General features: G+C 33.8%; 1 protein-coding gene across 2 annotated transcripts in view; it reads right to left on the minus strand.

Moving 5' to 3' along the window:
* Positions 1 to 14,301: 14,301 nt before the first annotated feature.
* LUZP2 (leucine zipper protein 2) overlaps positions 14,302 to 25,410 on the minus strand; it is a 416,204-nt gene continuing 405,095 nt past the window's right edge. For both annotated transcript variants that reach the window (XM_081062579.1, XM_081062578.1), the window contains 2 exons: positions 15,540 to 15,626; positions 14,302 to 14,885 (listed from right to left, as the gene is read on the minus strand). In XM_081062579.1, coding sequence (XP_080918705.1) covers positions 14,781 to 14,885; positions 15,540 to 15,626 — 192 coding nt within the window. In that variant the 3' untranslated portion in view covers positions 14,302 to 14,780. The remainder of the gene's footprint in view (positions 14,886 to 15,539; positions 15,627 to 25,410) is intronic.

Consider the following 25,410-nt stretch of genomic DNA (forward strand, 5'->3'; position numbering starts at 1 on the left):
GACTGTTCAGGCTTTCTGTTTCTTCTTGAGTTAGCTTTGGAAGGTTGTGCACCTCTAGAAAATTGTCCATTTCTTCAAGGTTGTCAAATTTGTTGGCATATAGTTGCTCATAGTAATTTCTTACAATTTTTTGTATTTCTGTGGTGTCTGTTGTCACTTCTCCTCTTTCATTTCTGATTTTATTAATTTGGGTCCTCTCTCTCCTTTTTTTAATGAGTCTGGCTAAAGGTTTGTCAATTTTGTTTATCTTCTCTAAGAACCAACTCTTGGATTCATTGATCTTTTGTATTGTTTTTCTGGTTTCTATTTCATTTATTTCTGCTCTGATCCTTATTATCTCCTTCCTTGTGCTCCCTTTGGGTTTATTTTGCTGTTCTTTTTCCAGATCCCTTAAGTGTGAAGATAAACTGTCAATTAGTGATGTTTCTTGTTTCTTTAGGTAGGCCTGCAGTGCTATGAACTTCCCTCTTAGGACTGCTTTCGCAGCATCCCATAGATTTTGGGTCGTCGTGTTCTCATTCTCATTTGTCTCAAGATATCTTTTGATTTCTTTTTTGATCTGCTGCTTGACCCATTCATTATTTAGCAACATGTTATTCAGCCTCCATGAATTGGTGTATCTTCCTGGTTTTTTTCCCCTGTAGTTCATTTCTAATTTCATAGCACTGTGGTCAGAGAAGACAATTGGTATGATTTCAATTTTCTTAAATTTATCGAGGCTTGTCTTGTGTCCTAACATATGATCTATTTTAGAAAATGTTCCATGAGCACTTGAGAAGAACGTGTATTCTGCAGCATTGGGGTGAAATGCTCTGAAAATATCAATTAAGTCCAACTGCTCCAAAGTATCATTTAAGGCTGTTGTTTCCATATTGATTTTCTGTCTGGAGGACCTGTCCCTTGTTGTCAGAGGTGTGTTGAAGTCCCCTACTATGATAGTGTTGCTGTTGATCTCTGTCTTTATGTCCATCAGTACCTGTTTTATATATTTAGGTGCTCCTATGTTAGGTGCATAGATGTTTACTAGGGTTATGTCCTCTTGTCGGATTGATCCCTTTATTATTATATAGTGCCCATCTTTGTCTTTTAATATTTTTTTCATTTTAAAGTCTATTTTGTCAGATATAAGTATTGCAACTCCAGCTTTTTTTTTGCTTCCATTTGCATGAAATATGTTACTCCAACCCTTCACTTTCAGCCTGTGTGTGTCTTTTGATCTGAAATGAGTCTCTTGTATACAGCATATACAAGGGTCTTGTTTCCTTATCCACTCAGCCACCCTATGTCTCTTGATTGGAGCGTTTAATCCATTTACATTTAAAGTGATTATTGATAGGTACATAGTTATTGCCATTTTTAGATTTGTAGTAAATTGTTTTCATCTTTCTTCTATTTACAGAAGTCCTTTTAGTATTTCTTGCAATGCTGGCTTGGTTGTCATAAATTCTTTCAGTTTGTTCTTTTCTGGGAAGCTCTTTATCTCTCCATCAACTTTAAATGATAGCCTTGCTGGATAAAGCAATCTAGGTTGTAGGCCTTTGTGTTCCATCACTTTGAGTATCTCCTGCCACTCCCTCCTTGCCTTCAATGTTTCTGTAGAAAAGTCATTTGATAGTCTTATGGGAGTTCCCTTGTATGTAACCTTCTGCCTTTCTCTTGCTGCTTTCAAGATTCTCTCTTTGTCTTTAAGCTTTGCCATTTTAACTATAATGTGTCTTGGTGTGGGCCTGTTTGGGTTTATCCTGGTTGGAACTCTCTGCACTTCCTGGGCTTGTATGTTGGTTTCCTTCATCAGGTTAGGGAAGTTTTCTGACATTATTACCTCAAATATGTTCTCGATCCCTTGCTTCTTCTCTTCGCCTTCTGGTATTCCTATGATGCGCATGTTGTTGCGCTTGATGTTATCCCAGAGGTCTCTTAACCCATCTTCATTGTTTTTTATTCTTTTTTCTTTCTGTTGTTCAGTTTGAGTGATCTCTGCTAACTTGTCTTCTAAGTCGCTGATTCGATCCTCTGCTTCATCTAACCTGCTGGTCATTCCTTCAAGTGAGTTCTTAATTTCGGTAATTGTGTTTTTTAGTTCTAGCTGGTTGTTCGTTAAGATTTCTACATCCTTTTTTAGCTCTAACTGGTTGTTCTTTATGATTTCTATATCCTTCTTTATGTCTTCTCTAAGCTCCTTAAACATTCTTATTACCAGTGTTCTGAACTCTGTCTCTGACATGTTGGTTACCTCTGCTTCATTTGGTTCCAGTTGTGGAGGTTTCTTCTGTTCTTTTAAGTAGATAGAAGAAAATAGTTACAAACAAAAATATATTTGTACTGTCTTTCATATTTACTATGCAATTTCTGTTACTAATGCTTTTAATTTCCAATGCTTTTAATTTGATTTACTGTCTACTCCCCTTTCATATCTGTCTAAATGTCTTCCTGTAATATTTCTTGTAGGGCTGTGTTACTAGCAACAAGTCTCTCCGTTTTACTTATATGTTAATACCTTAATTTCTCCTTCTATATCCACTTTTGCTGAATCTAAAAGACTTGGTTTACAGATGTTTTATTTCAATGCATTGAACATGTCACCTCTGCCTTTTTTATCACCATTGTTTTGATGAATAATAGATTTTAATGCTATTGAAAATGCTATTGGAAGTGTTGAGTCACTAATCTTTTTATCCTTTCAACATTATATTTTTATCTTTATTTTTCCTCAGTTTGATTATGAAGTATTAGGTCTGAATTTCCTTGAATTTAAACTAAACAAATTTCATTGAACTTCTTAGATGTTTACTTTTTTTCCCACCAAATTTTCAGTTTTATTCCATTATTTCTTCAAATGCTATTTCTGCTCATTTTTTCTTTCTTTCTGGAAATGCCACCATACCAATATTAGTACACTTGATGTTGCCCCATATGTCTTCGAGACTGTAGGTAAGGAGACTTCCCAGCAAGAAGATCTGCAATTGTAGAAGATTCAGGAAGATGCAGTCTGAAGTAAACAAGGAGCAGGCAGGAGGACAGCATATCTGGGCCTCAATGAGTAAAGGAGAGAATGATGGGAGAACAGGGCCAGCATCATAGATGTGCTACCTTTGCAGTTGCGGGTCCTGAATCTCTGAAGGGCTCTATCCTTGGCTTGATGCTCTCCGCCTGTCACTGTCATGAATCATTAACAAATTTTGAACAATGACGCCATATTTTCATTCTGCATTGGGCCCTGCATCTAATATAATTGGTCTTATGGGAAAGGACAGATTTAAAAGAATAGACAGGAACCAGAATTGAAAGAACCCCTATACTGGAGTTTATTTTAAGTAAAATGGCCAGACATTGGAGTGTATTGATCAAGGGAGAGTTTTGTAGTCTGATTTGTGGAGAGCCAAAGTAGTTAAGAATATCAACTCTGATGTCATTCTGCCTGGTTTTGAATCCAGCTTTGTTAATTAATAGGTATGTAATCTTGGATGATTTTCTTAAATTGTCTGTGTTTCAGAGTCCTTAGGTATAAAATGGGATTGATACAAATTATCTCATTGGCTGTGGTGAAGATTGAGTTAAAATATACATAATGCGGTTAGACTACTGGAACATTATAAAAACTATACAAGTATTTGCCATTATATCAGTAGCACTAGTAAAGTTTTCACAGTATTTGCTGTATGTTGCCAGCCAATTTGCTGGAGAGCAGTGAGAGAAGCAGAATGGCAGGGGATATGGTCAAATATGAAATAGCCAGAGGCCAGGTTTTATAGGTCTTTGAGGTTCTTGGTGAGAAGTTTGGACTGTAAGTTAATAGAAAAGTTGAAAATAAAGAATGGAATGTTCCGATTTACATTTTATTTTCTTAGTTCCCATCTCTTTATTAAAGATTTAGGCTAATTTCTTTACTTAAAGGCCACTCGGAAAACAACAACAACAAAAAAAAACAGAAGTAAATTTTGTTATTGCCTTTTCTTGAGGGAGACAAAATAGGAACTTCACTGAATTCAAGCCCGCTGTACTCTCTAGTCTTCTTTGAAGGCAGGAAGGGCCTGAGGCCAGCACTATACTATATTCAAGAAATGGTCCAAGTTCAGGTTTTTTAATGGTCTACCCACCAGCAAACTTGTTGAAAACTGTCACATTATAATCCCTTTCACAATCATCAATAATAACTAATCTGTTACTTCACAGACACTTCTCTGATAATGGTGGAGGCAAACTTCTAGCTCCTGTAACTTTGTTCTCTCTTTAATCTCTTTTATTTTTTTTTCAATAATGGCTACAGTTTTTGTTCCTCTACTATCCGACATCTGAAGATCCCTCCAATACCTAAAATTCATTGCCAAATACAAAAACTCCTAATCCTGAAGAGGGAAATAAAATCACAATTCAAAACAGTTTAGAATTATGCAAAAATAATGAAACCAGTAGCTCCCAAAGGGGCTGTTGCTGTGGAGATCTCATTGCATATACCCTACATGGCTGTCAATCAGATAATTGCTGTTAGAATAATTATTGGTATTATCAGTTATCAGCAACTATATTCAATATTTTAATGCATCAAAGCAGAAAGATGAAACAACGCCATCCTTGCCAACTGGGTGATTGTCTGGCATATTCACTGTGTAAGAAGTAGAACAGAAATGGGGACACAAGCAACTTTGCTTCACTACGGGCTGAAAATCTTCAGTACTTGGAAGATGGTGGACACATTTTCTGTTATAAAAAGCTTGTGATTGTACTGAAAGGAAAACTCTTAAAAAGGTATATTTGTACAAATAGGTAGCTCTCATATAACAGAAAAATGGGGCATTTCTGGGATATAAACAATAAAAGATAGTTGGCATGCCATACATACTGCAGTGGTTTAAAGTTAAGTTTGCACAGGTTCATCTTGAATGAAAATAAAAATAGATTAAAATAAAAATAGATAAAAATAAAAAGATTTGTCAGCTCCAGCACAAGAAAATCTATTTTGGTAATTCCAGAATTTGGCCCAGGAATAGGATTTGGTAATGCTAAAGTAAGGTTAGATGCAGGGGTACATTAAATACTAGGTAGGTACGGCAACGCTGCCTTCCAAATTTGGATCCCAATTCTGGCTTCATGTGCCTTGGACAAGTCATTGAAAGTTTTCAGTTGATCACATTCATAATCTATAAGTTGACCTATTAAACTAACTTTTGCAAAGTAGCCTATCTTTGTTTCAGATTTTTTTCTTCATCCTATTTAGGAAAATATATGGCTCCTGGCCTGAGGATTTTTTTTTTTTCCAACTTTCACAGTGAGTCTCATCTCACTGACAACACAAGGAAACATTGAGCTCATTTGAGAAAATGCATTTTACATTTATTTATTCATTCAACCAATACCCATTGACACCTACTTGTTCTAGATTCTGGGTATAAGGATATGAAGAAAACAGAAAAAAGCCCTTCTATTCAGGAGGTTACACTTTAGAAGAACTATAGATGAACTATATATACAAATACATATATAGTGTCATAGGGTGATGCATTTTATGCAGAGAAGACAACAAATTTAGAGGATAGACAGTGATGGCAGCAGAGTGATGAGGATAGTGGTACCATTTTAGAGAGGAGTGTCAAGAATAATTCTTCTTACACTAAAATTTGAGTAGAGACTAGAACCGAGTGATCTACATAATTACAGAAAAACATCCCAGTCAGAGACACCAACAAGTATTAAACACTGAGACAGAAACTTCTCAGCAAGTTCAAGGCACAGCAGAGTCCAGTAAAAATGGAGTCAAGTGTTGTCTGTGTCTATGAGTTTTTGTTTATTTTTCTTGCTCATTTGTTCCTTTCGATTTATATTCCACATATGAGTGAACTCATATGATTCTTGATTTTTTTTGGTCTGATTTATTTTGCTTAGCATGACAATCTCAAGGTCCATCCACGTTGTCATAAATGGCAGTATTGCATCTTTTCTTACGGCCAAGTACTATTCCACTGTGTATATATACATACCACATCTTTTTTATCCAATCATCTATTGAAAGATATTTTTGTTTCCATGTCTTGGCAACCGTGAATAATACTGCAATGAATATAGAGGTACATATATCATTATGGAAAAATGTTTTCAGATTTTTTGGGTGGATACCCAGAAGAGTGGTTATCAGAGGGAAAGAAGGAAGAGGAGAGGTAGAAAAGGTAAAGGGTGTCAAATATATGGTGATGGAAGAATATTTGACTTTGGGTAGTGAACATACTGCAATATATAGATGAACTATTATAGAAGTGTACACTTGAAACCTATAAAATTGCATTAACCAACATCACCCCAATTAAACAAACGAACAAAAAAATGGAATCAAATGAGCCACTGGAAAAGTGGTGGGAATGAGGCCAAGAGAGGGGGACCCAGCACTGTATGGCCTAGGAGACCATACTAAAATAAAAATATTTTTTTTCGATGTAATTCTCAGTGATATTAGAAAACATTGAGTTGTTTTAAGAAGAGGAATGTCACAATGTAACTTTTTTTTTTTAATAATCAGGTGGACACTATGTGTTGAATAGATCATAGAGGACAAGTGTGATGCACTTGACAATTTAAAAAAAACACTGGTAGAGCAGTTCAAAAGTATAAAAACTTTGTACTTAATGAGTATGTTAATTATAAGAATTCCAAACTTTTCAAGGGGCTTTCAGGTCCACAGAGATAGTATCTCATTTATTCCCTCAAAAGACATTTCTAGGCACACCAGGAAGGAGTGTGTTTGCATACTTTCCTTTAATAAAAAGGATAATGGGGTAGAGGGAGGGTGCAAAGAAGTCCACTAGGCTTTGAAGCTTAGAAGTGGGAATGAAGAAAGATTGAAAAGGAAAGTTGATGCTTCTGTTTTCCAAATGAGAATAAAATCTAGTTTCAAAAAAGTGATGAATGTGCGTAGAATCATTTCTACCATAAAATCTGAAATGAGGTTTGGTATTGATTAATGTTTTATTGGTGTTTTAAAAGTCCCAGCAAAACTAGTACACAGCCTATGCAAGTTTAACACCTAGAAAGCAAAAGACAATCTGGAATGCATTCATGTTTCTTCTTTTTCTATAAAAAGTTTCATTGGGGCATGTAAATAGTTTATTCATATACCCATTCATTTAATTTATGAACTGTCCCATATCTCCTTGCACTATAGACTATGCTTCATCTCACTAAAATTATTATGGTTTCAAGTTAAGGCAAATACACTTTTGTTTCCCCAGACATTATTCATTACCTATTAAGATAAATAATAAAAGCCATCTGAAAAATAATTTGTACCAGAAGGGTAAAGGAAATAATTACATTATAAAATTCTTTGGAAACAAACAGAATTCCTTAATTAGTATTTTCGATTATCAACAAGAAAGAGAAATGAGATGTTTTTAGGAGAAAAAAATGTTTGATAATATTGTGTCTAATAAATGGAGAGACACTTGCTGCCACCACCTAGGGGTTTTAAAATGATGATCCTATTTTGACTCATTCATTTTAAGAAATATGAGTTCAACATAACGTTATGTAGACAAATCCAGTCTTTTTCTTCAGGCAATAAAAATTAGAAGAATTTCTTTGTATACAAGACAGGTCATACGTGCTGCTCACCACACACTCATACAGACACAGAACATGCACATAGAGAAGGGAAAATATTCTATACATGTATCCAATTCCACATGAACAATAATTTTCCCATTGGGCATTTGTGAATGCATTCATGTATGTAGAGATACTTTAAAATAAAAATAACTTGTGTTTATTAAATACTTACCATTTGTCTTATTTATATGATCTCACTTAATACTGAAAACAGATAGCTATGATTATCACAAAGTATACCATTTTATTATCCCTAATTTACTGGTGATGACACTGAAACACACAGATTAACTAATTTTCTGAGGTCACACATTAACAAACTGAACAAAAAATTTAATGCAAGCCGTCTGACTCCAGTCTGCTCATAATCATGTTGTAAGACTTCGAGTGTTGTTATGCGTACACTCATAAACGTTTAGATATGTGGATGTAGTAAAGTAACTTTTGAAAAAGCTGACCTGGGAGTTATGTATTTTAAGAAACAATATTGAGACCCAATCTCAGAAAGGCTTCTGAGGGTTTCTTAAAAAATTTACCACCACCACTGTGCCTCCCTACCCCTTGGCCTAAGCAAGGCACACAAGATTAACCTTAAGAAAAGAGAATCAGTGATTTTACATTGTTTATTCATATCTAAGGGAACAATAGGAGAATTGTGGTATGTATTAAAAAACAATAATTACTTACCAGGTAACCTGGTGAGGTGGGAGTTCCTAGAAATTGTGTAGTATGAATCAGTCAGACAAATCTATCTTCACATTATTGGAGAAAATAAAATTATGCAGAACACTTCAGAATATTATTAACTTTGGCAGTTGTGCCATAGAGTAATTAGTATTTTATTCAGCAAATTATAGCCATTCAATGAATTGTATTTAATCCAAATTCAAATAAAACACATAGGGAAAAGACAAAGTAGCAATGCATGACTTTATTTTAAAAGAGAGAGGAAAAAAAGACAAAACCTAAGCAAAGCACTTCCTCATAAACAGACACTGGGTTTCAAAAGTGTAGTAATTTCAAAGTAATCTATGTCTGAAAACTTCTACAGCAAATTCTTGTTATAAGAACATGCTCTCATTACCATTTAAGATAAAATACCTCCCTTTCCTTGATCTTATGAATCCATATTTATGTAACAGTGTAACTTTGCTTTAGTACAAAGTAGATAATATATTTACTAGTATAAATACTTACCTTATTTTTCCCAAGTAAAAAATACTTTTGTGACTATAAGTACAGTTGGTAGAATTCCATGCCTACAAAACCATGCTTAAAGGCAATCCCCTTTTCAGGATATTCACGGAATAACTCCAAATGTAATTCCCTAGACAAGGTCTAATGGAAGACAAATGAACACATAAAGTAGAACATGAGCCAAGCCTGTGCATTTTAGGGATGTGGATGATTGTCTACATCAAATAGCTGATCAGAAATGCTAATTTGATGTGTCCATTTCCACAGCCTAAATTAGCATCGTGTGTTCATTTCCACTGCTTTGGATGTTCACTTAACTACATACACAGACATCTACCGTGCTTTTAGAAGTCCTGTGTGCAAACAACATGAAACATATGACTAGGAGTGAAACCAAGGTAGAAAAAAGGCATTCAACTGATATTTACATATGGTGCTGTATTAATGTCCATGAACACGCAGGCGTGTACCTACATGGATAGAGATGTAAATACATGAGGGTATTCATATACTAAATTTATGCATCTACAAATTAAAATGTTCACCAGTGGAAGAAAGCACAAATATGTATAGAAACCACCATAATAATACCCACAATTTTTGAAGTTTTGAACACCCATACAAAACATTAAATGTTTATTAATCTTAGCTTAATATTTTCTCAGTGAAGACTTCACCCAGCCAAGTTGCAGTTATACACCACACCCCTGCCCCATTCTGGGCTGTAAAGAGAATCTTGGGTTTTGTTTGTTGTGGTCATGCGTTTATCTGTGTGCTTCCTTCATTAGTGATTGCCTTTTTTTTCTCAACTGTAAGCTAAACAGAGGCAGAACTGCAGGAGAGGAGGTGTGGTGAAGTGGGTCAGCACAGACATCCCAGCAACTTATTGCAGTCTACCCCCCATCTCTGCCTTTTACTACCCGTGTGATCTTGGGCAATTCATTAACGTTTTTCTGCCTCCATTTCCTCATCTGTGAAGTAAGGAGAATCGTAATAACCGTCTCAAATAATCCTGACCACATTTAACTAATATATATATTTTAAATCTAAAACAGTGGCTGGCACATTTTAAGGGCAATGTTAGTATTCATATTTTAAAACGTTTGCTTATCATTGGATCCTCAACAAAACATAGAATGGTAAGCACATTTTACATTCTAAGAATATTGAATGGCTGAAGGACTGGCTGACTCAACAAACAAAAGGGGAGAAAGGATCATAGAGACTGTTTTATTCAGTGATAGTCACATCACTTTGAAACTGGACTTTGGAGTCCCTTTCTCCATTAAAAGCACATGCAGAATGTATAAGCTCAACAAATGAGTTATATAAAAGAACAGCTACTCTAGCTAAAGGTGAAGGTTTGTGGAGTCCAGAGATCCATGCTCTAGATGTTCATTTACTTCAGCAGCTCTTGAGTTATGTCTGCTAAAGGATTAGGGCTCAGCAGAATGGAGAGGAAAATCTCTGATTTCAATCACACTATTTAAGGTCCAAGAGATTGGAAACTAATACCAAAAGATATGAAGTGACCTATGCAAGTACAGATGAATGCCAAAGCTTGATTCCAATTAAAAAAAAAAATACATACCATGTGAATTACGCCTATTACACTGGAGGAGCATTCCAAAATTCACCTAGGAGTGTAATATCTGCTCTGCTTAAAGTCACAGCTACAGGTCCATAAATAAACCTTTCTGAGAAAAAGGCAAAGGGGAAAAAGGCCTAAAAATAAAACAAATGATCAACAGCAAAATAAAACCTAGAGAATAATGCTTATTTTTTTTCTTCCTAAAAGACTCTTCTTGTGATTCCCTGTAATCAAATAAAATAATCCCTTGTTGCTTCCTTTACTTCTGCCCTTGCTGCTTCAGGTTCTGAATTGATTCATTTGACAAACATTTGAGCACCTTCTGTGAGGCAGCTTGTTCTCCACACTTCAGACTCATTTGCGAACAAAATGACAAAAATCTCTGCCATCACAGAATTTTATTAAAAAAAACCTTTAAATAAAAGATTTCTGGGACATTGGCAAAAAGAGATTGAAGAAACTTCCAGGATGCCATCTCAAAGAAGTTCTTAGACCTTGATACACAGAAGCAAATACTATATTTAACATTAATATTTGCTTTTTCAATTAGGTTATGTAGGATAACATGCATTGTAATTTTGGTAACATCTCTATATTGAGCAGAAATGGCCATCTTTCAATACCTTTTATTCTTTATCATTTAGCCATCAATACTATGTTACGTAATCCAGATGAACAATAGTTTGGGGTAGTTTAAGACTGTACACACGACTAAGAAAATGCCCCGCAAGTAAGCAAATACATATTTTCATTACTCTCTCTGTCTGGCCAGCTGACCCTACTCTACAGTGCCAATAGTTATTTCAGCCTCTGCTGCAATTAATGCTTGCATTGTACTTAAGCTTTAAAAAATAAAAGATTCCATTATCACAAAGTTCTCAGATACTGTTTTAATCCAGCTATCCACATTGTAAATCTAAAACAGTAAGTGCCTCTTTTACATATAACTGTCGTAGACTTGTAATCCAGTATATTTTAAGAAACGAAATTGTGTCTGAAATTGCATTGCAATGCTAAATATATGGTTAAAGAATGAAAAACAAAATTAGCCATCTAGTATATACAGTATTCAGAGATTTGAGATCACACAGAAAACCATATCCAAATGAGTTACTGAATTTTTCACTTTTCCTCCGAGAATGTTGGCATTGGATAGACACAGTCAGCATTCATTTAGGTCTTTACACTTTAGGCACTCGTTCACTTTACATAGCTAATTCATATAAAAGGAAACACAAAATTCAAAAACAATGTCTAATTTAGAATGACTACATAGCATTGATTAGTATTAAAAAAGAAAAAAAACAAACAAAAAAACTAGAGAGAAATAAACTGTTGTAGTTCTGGTAATACCTATATTGAAATAAGTTATTCCTACGGAAACTATTTGTTTCTCAATAGAAATCAATTCATATTTTGCAAAGCATAAGTAACCTTTCATTGATTACTGTTACAAGTACATGACAGAATAGTAGTATCTATATTCAACATCCAGGTTAATGTTTTCTTCCATATGAGGATAGTTAGGCTATGAATGTTAACTCCCCAAAAAAACAAACAAAACGAAACATCTATTTATAGAGCTGTTAATTAAAAGACATAATTAGAAATGGTACCTGTCTTATAGACAAAAGCCACACATGTAAGTAAGCATTTTAAACCTCTCTGATGTTATTTTAAAGCAATTAGAGGATTCAGAGAAATAAAATGCATTCATTAAAGTCATAGAAAATTCTTAAAAAGAATTCCGTGCTTAACAATTAAAATGAACTCCCAGAATATGTTTTTAAAAATATTTATAAAGCTCTTCTGCTACAAATTCCTTTTGTTTTGAAACAAATACTGCAATGAATATACCACAGTAAACTCTGAAGACACATTATGTTATCTATCATTACAGAAAAAAGTATATACATTATGCTCATTTAAAGCCCACTTGATGGTGACAGTAATTAAGAGAAGCAACTTGATTATATAATCATATACTTGGACAGGAATTGAGAGCACAGAAAACATAATTTACAAATGAAGCTGTTCAAATTTGATTAATCTGAAACCGAATTCTCATCTTTTGTCATGATATGCTATAAAAATTTCAGAAAATATCAGCCATATTCTCTTTTTATTAGTCCCAAAGATGCCTCAAGCCATACTGTGTTAAGGTGAAATGGCGATTAACTTTCCATAGGATCAATGAAGGTGGGGCGCAGGATGGGAGTAGAAAAGTGAAACTAAATTAAAATAAATTGTTTGCTTCTCTTTCACAAACCTTTGGAGATGGTTAGGGTTTACTGGTACAGTGGGGAAATTACAAGGAACAGGACTTGGGAAGCTAGCTATATTCCCTTTCATAGAATTAAACTTTTAGAGTTGAGAAGGAATCAGCAGAAATTTTGGATCTTGACCATTTCTTCGATCCTGGTCATTTCATCTAAAAACTCTATGGATCATCTATAAAATTAATTGTCTTTCTTTCTTAGGTAGATAGTAATCTGCAAAAATACTGATAAATGACACTGAATTATTCTGCAAGTACAACAGTTACATGAATATATCACAATAATACTTTTGCTGCTAATGACAGTTTGCCATTTTTCCAAATCACTAAATTTCTTTAAATATGTTATTGTGATAAAAGGTGTGCCATTATACCTTTGAATTTAATTCCATCTATTGACAGATATATATATATATATATATATATATATATATATATATATATATATATATATATATAGAGAGAGAGAGAGAGAGAGAGAGAGAGAGAGAGAGAGAGAGAGACTATTTTATAATGCAACTTGCCTGGATACAGTGCTGCAAATATATTAATTGTGACTTGGCAGATACATTATATAAAACTGATGGTTTTATATGCTTTCTGCAAAATGAGTCTTACACATATTTGGTGCAAACTGCAAACTAACTTGATCATTTAACCCATTAATTTGAGTCTGTAAGTTTGATTCTATATTGATCCTATCAATCAGATAACTATTCAAATGGCAATTCCTCTTGCTTGTGAGCTACATTCAGATTATTCAGGAGTGAATTTATTTGGTCAGTGATATTCCTAAGATAGCCCCAACTTCAAAGATTATTGCAGCTGTGATTTATTTTAATAATACATGTGTTTTCAAAACACACAAACTGGGTTTATGGGTTCTACATGGCTGCTTTACTGGCATCAAATTCCCATTTTCAAATGTATATTATTTGCTTGCATAACTGTATTTGGGATCCCACTTCCCAGCTCACATTTCACTCCCCAATTTCCTACCAAAAATCATGCTGAGCATTTCAAACAACTTGATTCTGAACTTGGAGTAATTCCAGGAGATAACCGTAGGGATGTGTCTGTAGGATGCCAAAAAAACTAATCAACTGTGTCAGAAATTTACTCATTCATCCAGATATTTGGTTTACATCATACCAAACATTTTTAATGACTCTGTTAACTGACTAAATCCGGGACAGAATGCCTTGACATTGTTTAGACATGGTTCAAAATAATAATAACAATAATTATACATATTTAATTTGGGGGGGTGCCAAAAAATGTACACAAGTGGACATTTTGGTCAATGTTGCTCAAGCAGTAATTTGCTGTACAGAAGTGTCTGGACACTGATGGTAACTACTTTGAGCACCTCTTGTAATTGCAGAAGTCAAATGTGACTTGCATTCATCTTTTGTTATTGGTATATATTGAGTATTACAAATTTAATCCAGTTTTCCTTTCTTAAAATGTGTATACATTTTTTGGCACTATATATATACATATATGTATATATGTGTGTGTATATATATATATATATATATATATATATATATATACACACACACACACATACATACATCCAAACATATATGTATGTATGTGTGTGTGTGTGTGTGTGTGTGTATATATATATATATATATATATATATATATATATATATATATAGCCAAATCCAAATTGACTGAGATGTCATCTCAGCCAATTGGCCAGTATGGGCCAGAATCTTTATAATATAATTGAGATTTGGATTCTAAGAATGCTGAAGATCCAAAACATATTCTCATCCTCCAGCTGATTTCACAAACTAGATCATAGAAGTCCTAGATACCCAAATGAACCAAAGCAATTAAATGTTATATTGCATTTGAGTTCAAAACAGACCAATTTATACAGGGCAATTTACTGATGACAATGACGGTTTACGATAGCCTTTTTAGTTAGGTTATTGCTTGAGGATCATAATCAGACTGGAATCTTTTGGAAAATTTGCAGACTATAAAGTACATAAAATTGTGAAAAAGATGCATGCTTTAAAAACTTAGTATTTCCATCAAGCCTGTGGTCTAAAAAGGGTCTGAAGACAATAGTAAATGATTTTTTTTAACACAGTTTTTTGACATTTACAGTATTTTTTCTTCTCTAGTTACCCTCCCTTCAAAGCGGGTCAATTGGTTTTCTTGGGTTTTTTCCACTTCACATTCGGTACAAGGAGTCATTTGCAATTTCTGTCAAGTAACACAAAAAGACAATTAGGAGAGTCAAAAAAAGGTAAAAATTAAAATTGTAATAGAATAGTAATGTAAATTCATATATCTCATCAAATATTTTATAGAAAATATTTGCCCAAATAACTTTGCCCAAATCATTCAATTCTGATTAATTTAACCTCAAACTTGAAATATATTGTGTTAAATGAAATTAAGTCTCAGAATTGCCAGCCTATAATATTTTTGGTCAAATACAGAACAGTATAGGTAGAAGTTCAGAATTAAGCTCCTGAGTTGTGCGTTTGTTGTTTGTTTTTGTGTGGATATGTATTTCTTTCTACTTTCTGTGCTTTCCCAAGTCTTTATATCTTCTTTGTCCCATAAGAATAGATACATGTTTTTTGTTTGCTGTTTATTTTTGTTTGTTTCTTGGTTGCATAGAAAGAGAGAGGCACCTCCCTCACTCTTGTTCTTCTGAGAACTTCCACTAATCAAACCAAAAGCTTAGTAGCAAGCACAGTGGTCACGGAAAGGTTCAGAAGCACTAGGTGAAGGAAATATCTTGTATTAACTAATAAAACATCCCAGCTTCAGCTAGAGCAAGAGAGAAATCATCGAACCCAATGTATTCCAGTAATGCTTTATGATATAAAACCAACAACCAATAAATACCTGCGGGGTAGGCTCTGGTTCTGCAGTGTCATTTCTTGGGGGATTTTCTTTATGCTTCATTAAACAGGTCCCATCCTTCTGTAAAACCTGCAATTGAAAAAAGGTCAGTGAAAGTAAATTAAATGAAGGTAGGTGAGAGAAAACTCCCTTGAGTTCTTCTCACTGAGACATTTCTTTCACTTTGATACAAGCTGGAAGGGCAAGCTAGGGTAATCATCACAACATGAGTGGGATCCCAAGGAGAAAGCAAGCATTCCCAGTCAGTCTTTGGATCTCAGTGGTTTGTTTGGCAGTCATCGACTACAACAAAGTTTGATTCCTATGGCAAGTTTTTCCTTTGTAAAAATTTTAAAAAAATTATAAAACTACTATATTTTTGATGTGTCTAGGCTCTACAATATAAATATGGTCTGTATTCCTGCAGGAACATCAATATTGCAAACCAGGAAACAAATTAAACAATATGATCAACCAATCTATGTAGCAAAAATCTTCAATACCTTATAAATATTATATTTTGAAAATAAGATCATATATTTTACTAATCAGGAAACCTCATTTTACTCATTAACTTCAACAGTTTTTAAGAAGATGAATTATTGGCAGTGTATGCCAATTGGCCTTCCTTTCCATTTTAACCAAGGTTAAAATATTGAATATTTCCTCCCTCCCACTCTCCCTTGCTCCCTCCTTCTCACCCTTCCTGTTTTAACTGCCTTCCTTCTTTGTCTGCCTCTCTTCCATCCTCCTTTCCTTACTACCTTTCATTCTCCCATCACCCCTTCCTTTTTTTCTCCCTCTTTATTTTGAACATATTTTTAAAGTAATCATATAATTGTTTAGTGTAAGAATATGCATTTCTTTCCTTATTTTTTCTTTTTCTTTCTTTCTTTTCCTTTTTTTTTCTTTTTTTTTTTTTTTGTATTTTCCAAAATCTTTTCCATATACAAGACAGAGCCTAGGTGTTTAACAGTCCATGGCCACCAGTTAGCTCTGACCCTGAGCATCAGTTTGTTTCCTTGAGGGTCAAACAGATGGGTACAGAAGTTGGTTTTGAACTCTAACATTCTATAAATTCTACAAGTAGATGAAAACAAAAGAAGTTGTATAGGACATTTAACCTAGTCCAATTCAGATTTTAGAGCAAAGTTATTTTATACATTCCATATTCTTACACTCTATTGTTTTTAATTAAACACATGCCATGTAATACTTTACCCTTCCGTGTCTATGTGTCTGATACTCTACCTTCATACATATCTCTCTTCATTGTGACATCCTAGAAGCTAACTACTCATTCCTGCCATAGCACATAATTTCTACCACTACATAGACTCAGTAACACTTTTTTGTTCTAAAGCTACAATGCATATAAACGTTTTAGCACTTAACATTGTTTTTGTATGTATGGGCATGTATGGCTCCTCAATATATTGTAAATTTCCTTAAAGACAGAGGCTACATTTATCAGCCCTAGAGCTCAGCTGGATGTCTACCAGATAGCAAATGGCCAATGTATAACCTCTGTAAGTAATAAATGAATAAAACAAATTTTGGCAGTGAAAATATTACAATTCTTAGAATTTTAATAAATGTCTTATTTTTCATATGACTAAATTTAGGTATATTAGGTATATTTGATACAGGTTCCAAAATGGTTACACACGGCCCCATATTCTGAATCAGTCTACAGTGTAGTGGAAAGTAAGATTTTAGCTGTAACAATAGAAATCAGTAGCCAAACCCCTTGACTACCTTATTTCCAAGAACAGATGTACAGCAGAATCTTCTACACTGCCTAAGAAATAAATTTGTTTATTTTTACATCGCATGGGTTTGAGTCAGATCTAAAATCTAACATTACCCTGGAAAAATTATAATTATTCTGTATATATTTTAATAACATAACTGGCCTTTGTTTTCATTATACTTGTATTCAGCTGTTTAAAAGTTAACTAAAATAGGTATATGAAATCAAGCTCAAAAAACATGGTAAGTACAAAAAGTAACCTGCATAGTGTAGGATTTCCAAAATATATTTAGAATAATGGAGTTGAAAGCGCTTAAAAGTTTTGGGAAAAGTTTATTTGAATATTAAACAGTTGCATTTTTAAAACACAATTTCTTAGAGTTTTGGTCTTGAATGATCTGTCTACATAATCACATAAGGTGATTGTTAAAAGAATACTTCTGGGAGATAATTCAGTCCTATAAATATAGATTTGCATTTTTAAACAGCACTCCAGCAATTCCAATGCACAATGAAATTTGAAAGCCACTTCTTCATAATGCCCAAATGCATTACAAATCTCTTAGAAGGAGGTATGATACAACCATTTCTCAAATCTATTTCACCTCAAGACCCTTTTTTGTATGTGTGGAACATCACTTGAGGTCATCATCATGAGAAAAATGCTAAAGGATTTTTAGTGGAATATGTTCTTTCATTAATGCAAGCATAGCTGACTATTTGAGACAAGACTTTGATCATCTGAACAATAAAAACTTATTAAATTTTAACATTAAAGAAAATATTATGTGGCTGGATGACAGCTCAAACCTTTTTTGATACTTTGATCTTATAATGAACAGTACGTTTAAACTTACATTTTCTGTACCTCACAGACATTGTAGAAACTTCATGAGATGGGATTCGTAAAATTCTTAGTGTTTCTCAGAAAAGCAACAGATAAAGGGAAACATAAGTATAAGCATCTTATCAAATGTATAGTCATTGATGAAGTAGGCATTTAATTGGTGAGAACATAAAGGGGAGATTGGATTGTGGAGTTTTCTCACTCTTGTTGCAATATCACCCAGATTGCCAAAAATTCTAGAGAACTGTAGTTAAGAAAGGCAAGAAGAATTTCCAGCATTGTGGTATAAAAGTAATTTTGCCAAATGGTTAAAAATGCCTGGGAGGAAAACAAACGTTGGTTTCAGTTCCGATGTTTATTCATTAGTGAACTTGATCAAATAACTTGGTCAGTTACTTATCTCTGTGTCTTATGTTATTTCACTGCAAAATGGGGCCACTTCTTCATAAGGTTATTTTGAGTATAAAATTAAAAACTATATAAAATAGTCACCATAAATGTTAACAAATAGTAAACATCCTTCTCTTTCTCCCTCTTCCCCTATCATTATCATTATTATCATCATCATCAGTATTATTATTATCATTATTACTACCATTAATGATTATAAACCAACAATTACAATGAGCTGACACTGATATTACAAATATAAAGTATGTTGCAGAATCAACAGTCATGTAATTCCCACACATAGAGGAGGAAAAGGAAAAAGGAGAGGATGAAAAAGAGGCTCTGTAATAAATCTGACAAGTCCAGTGATGAAAAGTAAACTGACAGGATGATCTGAACATAAATACCTAACCGGGCACACCATGATGGGTATCACGCTCCAGGCATGTAACTTCTTCAGTAAAGGGTTTATATTTGCCTTAAGCAAGCCCTGTATTCTTTCTTGTGCATCTAGGTTAACACACCTTTGATATGCCAGAGTAATCCTCTTTTTCAGACCCCTCAGGGGAGCACATGATCTTGTGTCCATGTGCTTTCTCCCACCTCCATGTAGTCTTCCTTGCATTGCCTCCTTAATTCCAAATGTATAAAAGAAACTGCCATTCTCTAGAGCAATTGAGATCTTGCTTTCCAGAATGCCATTAGTTTGGCTCAAATAAACTCTTATAAAAATACTATACAAGTTTAGACTTTCTTAGGGTGACAGGGGAGAGAAGATGAGAAGAAAAGGAAATAGAGAAATGAGTACTTTCTTAAAAGAATGCAAAAAAACAATTAGTACTAATGCTTCTCTTTTGACATTATGGATACAAATAATAAACACAATTGATCTTTTTCTTTGGGAGAAAAAAAGATGAGAACATAGAGGTTTCAAATTGTGTTTATATATTTACAGATTTATCTAATAAACCAGGGTTTCAAGTTATACTGAGAATCATTTCATATAGAATTAAACCAATGGGTATACTTCTTGGGAAGCTGGCTTGGACATAATATAATGTAATTCTTAAAACAAATGCTCTTCAGAGTGAGAGATGTGGTTACCAAGATACTAGAGTGAGAGATGCGGTTACCAAGAAAAGAAAAAAATGAAGTTAATTCCTTTTTTTAATTGAATTCCTACTCTCAGCCAGGTACTGTTTAAGGGTTGAAAATAGAACAATGAAAAAGACAAGAGTTTTACACTTAATGAAATATATTCTAGTGGAGAAAGCAGAAATAAATACAAAAACAAGGATATATAAAAGAGAATATCAGAGAGTGATTAAGTGTGCTGGAAATGCACCTTGAATAATGGCTAGAGTTTGTGTGTGTGTGTGTGTGTGTGTGTGTGTGTCAGAGTCATGAGGATTTCTCCCTCACTTGCATGATTCTGGAGATCACCAGGACTGGTTAAGGCAGATGCCTTTTCTTTTTCTCACAAGGTTGACAGGAAGTTGAAAGTAGGATATTTTTTTTCCAAAAGTTTAGTTTAAATACTCGGATATTTGGAGTTGGAATTTTAAACTATCAACTGAATAAAAAATTTCCTTTTTCAAATGATTCACTTTCTCTTTATGCCTGAAACATATACACTACAACATACCATGAAAGCATGCTTAACTTCCCATCACAAGCAAGATACATCAAAACTTGATTGCTTAAATTCATACACCTCAAGAGGATAAAAGAGAAGTAAAAGTAGACACATAGTGGAGGGACAGCATAGTAAAGGTAATAGCAGTGAGGTCAGCTGAGATAGGAGCTACAGAGAGATGACTACAGGAGGGACAGTTCATGGAAGAACTTACAGATAAAAGACTGACAGTTATATTCAATTTAGTAGTTATGAGGACACAATTATATTGTAAATATCCTGCAGTGATATGCCTACTTTTTAAAGAAAGCTTACATGCTGGTACTTTCTTTATACTGGAAATTGAACAAATTCACGAACAGGACTCTAAAGTGATCATTCCATACAATACTTGAAAAATGCCATCAACAGAACCTCCTCCCTTCAGTGACAAGTTTGGTATCAGTGCAGCCTCCAGAAATGTCTTCCTAACATATATTTCCATTGATAACTGACTGCATAAAAATCAATCTAATCAAAACTGATCAGAAAAAACATCACCCTACCAACAAATTTGTAAGGTCCTATTGCCTGTAAAGTATACACTTATTTAAAAAGCACATAAGCTCATCTTTAATATGGCTACATTTAATCTTATCTCTTAACACCTCCAACCCCATATTGAATGCAATAGCCACAGCATTTTTCCTAGTCTTCAAACTTTACAAGCAAGTTTGTATCTCCCCAATTTTGCTCAGGATTCATTAATGCCCCAAATGACCACAATGTAATTACCCATGTTGCAAACTGTCAACTATCATGTAATGAGCAGTTCAAATGATAAATCCATGAAGATCACATTGATCTGTGATCTTGATAAGCTCTATGCATCCTTTCTATTCTTCCAACTTTCATGCTTTCCCTTACCACAGAGAACATCTTTAGACAACGATGCCAAGCTAAGTGGACAGGTGTCACCTTTCCAAATATCCTTTTGGCTGTCCAGGACTAATAGGAAGAGTAGGGAGATTTTCTAGTTCCAAAAGAAGAGAAAGGAGATCCCCAGAGAAGATAAAATGCCACCCATATTGACAAATATTATGAACCAGTTTCCCTAGCAGTTCTTATTTAAACAATGGTTTACTTGGAACTCTGGGAGCTTTTTATGGTTAGTATAAAAATGCAGGTCCTGCCAAATTTTTCTATGCTGCTGCTCACCCTGTTTGTGCCAGGCATGATGACTGAAGAGGCAGGCAGAGGAAAAACTAAAGAGATGGATGAGATGAAAGAATGAAAGACTTGGAGACTGTCTTCTTAAACAAGTGAGATGTGATATTGGAGTATGGTCATCAGACTCACCTTAATGATCCACAACAATGGCTCACAGATAAGTGACTGGGCATTAAAAGATTGAATCTCTGCTATCACCTACTCAGATGCAGAGAGTTTCCTTTTATTATGACTGTTAAACACACACACAAACACAGAACTTTTTGTTATAGTAATATATATTTTGTTTAACTGATTTCCCAACACTACCTGCAATAATTGTTGACTTTTTCATTTTTTTTTTAATTCTTCCTCGTCGAATCTGGAATGGAATTGTAAATCTTGGAAAGAGACAAAAAGTGTTATTTCACATAAAAGATGTTATGACTGAAAAGAATAAGGTAGTGGGCAGACCCGTGGGCTAAGAAGTGTGTCTTGAACCAAAGTTCAAATTCTTAAATCTACCACATACTAGCTTTGTGGTCTTAGATACATTACTTGCTTTTTCTCAATCTAAACTCCACATTTGTAAAATGTGGACAATTTTAATTTACAAATGTTTGTAAACATTAAGAAAATGATTTAAAGTACTGAGCTCAGTGCCTTTTACTACTAATATCTCAATATATGGTAGTAACAATAATAATGATTATGATGATGATGATGATGATGATGATGAAGATAAAAATAAATGTTGTAAACAAACTGGAACAAAGCCTCTGATATATACGGCATAGTAAATCATACATATTATCATATCACAGTAGACTCCCTGATATATATTTTAAAAATGATGGTTGATTATATAATGATTTATTTGGTCCATTAAGTTTGGAAAAATGTAGTTCTACATTATATTTTCAGAAGCGTTAATGCAAAGCCATCTTCATGTCATTGAAGAAAAATGGTACAATCTAATTATACAAAATATTATAAATAATCAGTACACTAATAAACTGTCTTCTGTTAAACAAGAAAACAAAAATTATACATTTACTGTTGGCTACAACATGGTGAAATGAACTGCTCTCTCTCTTTCCTGGTCTTTCTATCTCTTTTAAAATGCTGGTGTGAAAATAAATTGATACAGGTATTTTGGAAAATAATTAAATAAGATACAATGATTTAAACATGCTTATGATCTAGCATATTTCACTTTGGATATTCTCTCTGAAGAAAATAATCCACAAATAAAAATAAATTTTAGAAAATGCTTTGTATTCTGAAGTATTTATTATGGGGATTTGTGTAATAGAAAAAATGAAAACTAAATAATGGTTGAACATAAGTAGGGTGATTAATTAAATAATGATAACATAAGATATTTTGTAGTTTGAAGACAATATTTTAGGTTATTTATTAATGTGAAAAATATGTAAGCTAAAAGATATAATACAAATTTGCATAGATAATTTCATAGCAATGCAAAGAGTACATGTAAAATATTTCCAAATGTCAAAGCACAGTGATATAGTGAGGAAAAAAAAACACAAGTCAGATAAGTTTATTATTGTGCTTTAGCATTTTCTTTTGTTTGGCTTCAAAATAACATATAACACATATCTATCTATCTGTCTGTCCAACTATGTAACTATCTATTTATATCTTTATCTCTATTCCCTTCTTCTTCTTCTTCTACCACTTCCTCCATTCCCTCTCTCCGTCCCTTCCTCCCTCTATTTTTACCATCCTCTGCCTCTCTTCCTTAGTTTCCCATTCCCTCCTTCCCTTTCCTTCCTTCCAACCTCCGCAACCCCTTTCCTTCCCTTCCTCCCTCTTTCTTTCCTTTCTTCCTTCCTTCCTTCCTTCCTTCCTTCCTTCCTTCCTTCCTTCCTTCCTTCCTTCCTTCCTGCCTGCCTGCCTGCCTGCCTGCCTTCCTGCCTTCTTTCCTGCCTTCCTTCCTGCCTTCCTGCCTTCCTCCTTTTCTTGTAGGCATGGCAGATTTGTCACTTTCAAATGAGATGTGGCCATATGTAAAATTGCTTATTTGTGAATAGTTTGCCTATAGGACACTATACATGTTCATAAAAATATGATACTTAAGTTGGAACGGTGCTTAGAAACTTAAGCTCTTCCTTATCAATTTGAACCTTAAATTCTTTTTCTTGGACTGCAGGAAAGGTGTAGATATCATTTCCCCTTATGAATGAATGTATGATAAAAAATATAATTTTACTGGGGAAGAATGGACAGAATTGTAACTAGCTGTAATGAATGATTGATTAATTATACAAAGGATCTATTTTCTGTCCTAATAGGCAAAAATGTTTGAGTGGCAGTTTTGAGAATTGCATAAAATGTAATACAAGGCTAGTATAGGCCTTCAAAACACTCCATCTCAGTCAGATAAAATTCAATCTGATTAGTAAAATACCTATTTTCAGAAACTCAAGCACTAAAATATGAAAACTGATCAGGAAAATATGCACAAATTCAACCACCTCAATATTGTGTAATTATACAATTATACAATAGACCTGATTATGGAATGGGATAAGTTGTGAATGAATGTTTATTAAAATGATTATACCCTCTATTTTATGTACACATCTTCACCAACACCACCAGAATAACCAGTTTGTTTCAGTGATTTTGGGCAATAAACTACCTTCTCACAAAATGTTATACTATGCCACAATAGCACACAAAGAAATAACAAAACTATAGCTGAGACCAACCCTGTTAATTATTTACCTCTGCACATGGAGAAAAGTACAGAATGACAACATGGTAGGGGAGACTGTAATACTTATGTCTCCACAGTAATTATCAGGACTTGCATAATGTGCAGATAACAAGCTTTGGAGTCATGCATAATTGAGTTTGAGTCCCAATTCTATCTCCCACTCTCTGTGATAATGTGCATATGTTCATGAATATTGAAGTTCCTGGACTTTGGTATTTTACAGAAGAATAAAGTTAAACCTCAGTTACAAACATGGGGATGGATGGTCAGCTTCAGATTTTGACATTAGCATAATTAAACCAACAACAACAACAACAAAAACACTGCTGTATTTCAACAATATTTTTGAAAAAGAAAGAACATTTTAATATTAAAAATAGATAAAGGGTCCAATGTCAAAGAGAGTCAGAGAGAGAGAGAGTGAGAGAGAGATTGAGTGACTTATGGAAAATCCACTAATATTTTATCTGACTGTATTCAATATCAATTTTTATTGCACATTTTTTACTTTTAAATTTATTAGGGTGGCATTGGTTTGTAAAATTATATAGGTTTCATGTGTACACTTCTATAATACATCATCTATATATTGCATTGTGTGACCACCCAGAGTCAGTTTTCTACATCTCTGTACTGTTGAAAACTTTATCACAGGCCAACATTGCTGATAGAATGATGTATAGGATATGTCAACTTAATCTCACTGTTTCTTCATTTGTAAAATGGAGATAATAATGCCTACTTCTAAATCTTGATACAAAGTGAAATGAGGTAATGTAAGGTAACTGTGCTGGGTGAATGGAGTGAAGAATTAGCCCATCTCTGATTAGAATTCCTTTAGTCCTTATTAGCTGTATGAACTTGGGGAAGTTACTTCATCTTCCTGAGGTTCTGATTCCTCATCTGTAAGTTAGGTAAAATAATTCCTACCTGAAGGGGTTGTTGGAAGAGTTACTGTGTTTCCCCGAAAATAAGACCTAGATGGATAATCAGCAATAATGCATCTTTTGGAGCAACATTAATATAAGACCCGGTATCATATCATATCATATCATATCATATCATATCATATCATATCACATCACATCATATTATATTACAAAGACCAAGTCTTATAGTAAAATAAGATTGGGTCTTATATTAATTTTTGCTCCAAAAGACACATTAGAGTGATTGTCTGGCTAGGTCTTATTTTTGAGGAAACACGGTACATTAATATATATATCTTTAATGGAGTATCTTACACATACAGCTAAGTGCTCAGTTAAGTTCAGTTTCTATCCTTCCTTTACCATCCTTAGCTTTCCCTTACTT

The sequence above is a fragment of the Rhinolophus hipposideros genome (genome assembly GCF_964194185.1).
Source record: "Rhinolophus hipposideros genome assembly, chromosome: 10".
In the NCBI taxonomy this organism is placed as follows: Eukaryota; Metazoa; Chordata; class Mammalia; order Chiroptera; family Rhinolophidae; genus Rhinolophus; species Rhinolophus hipposideros.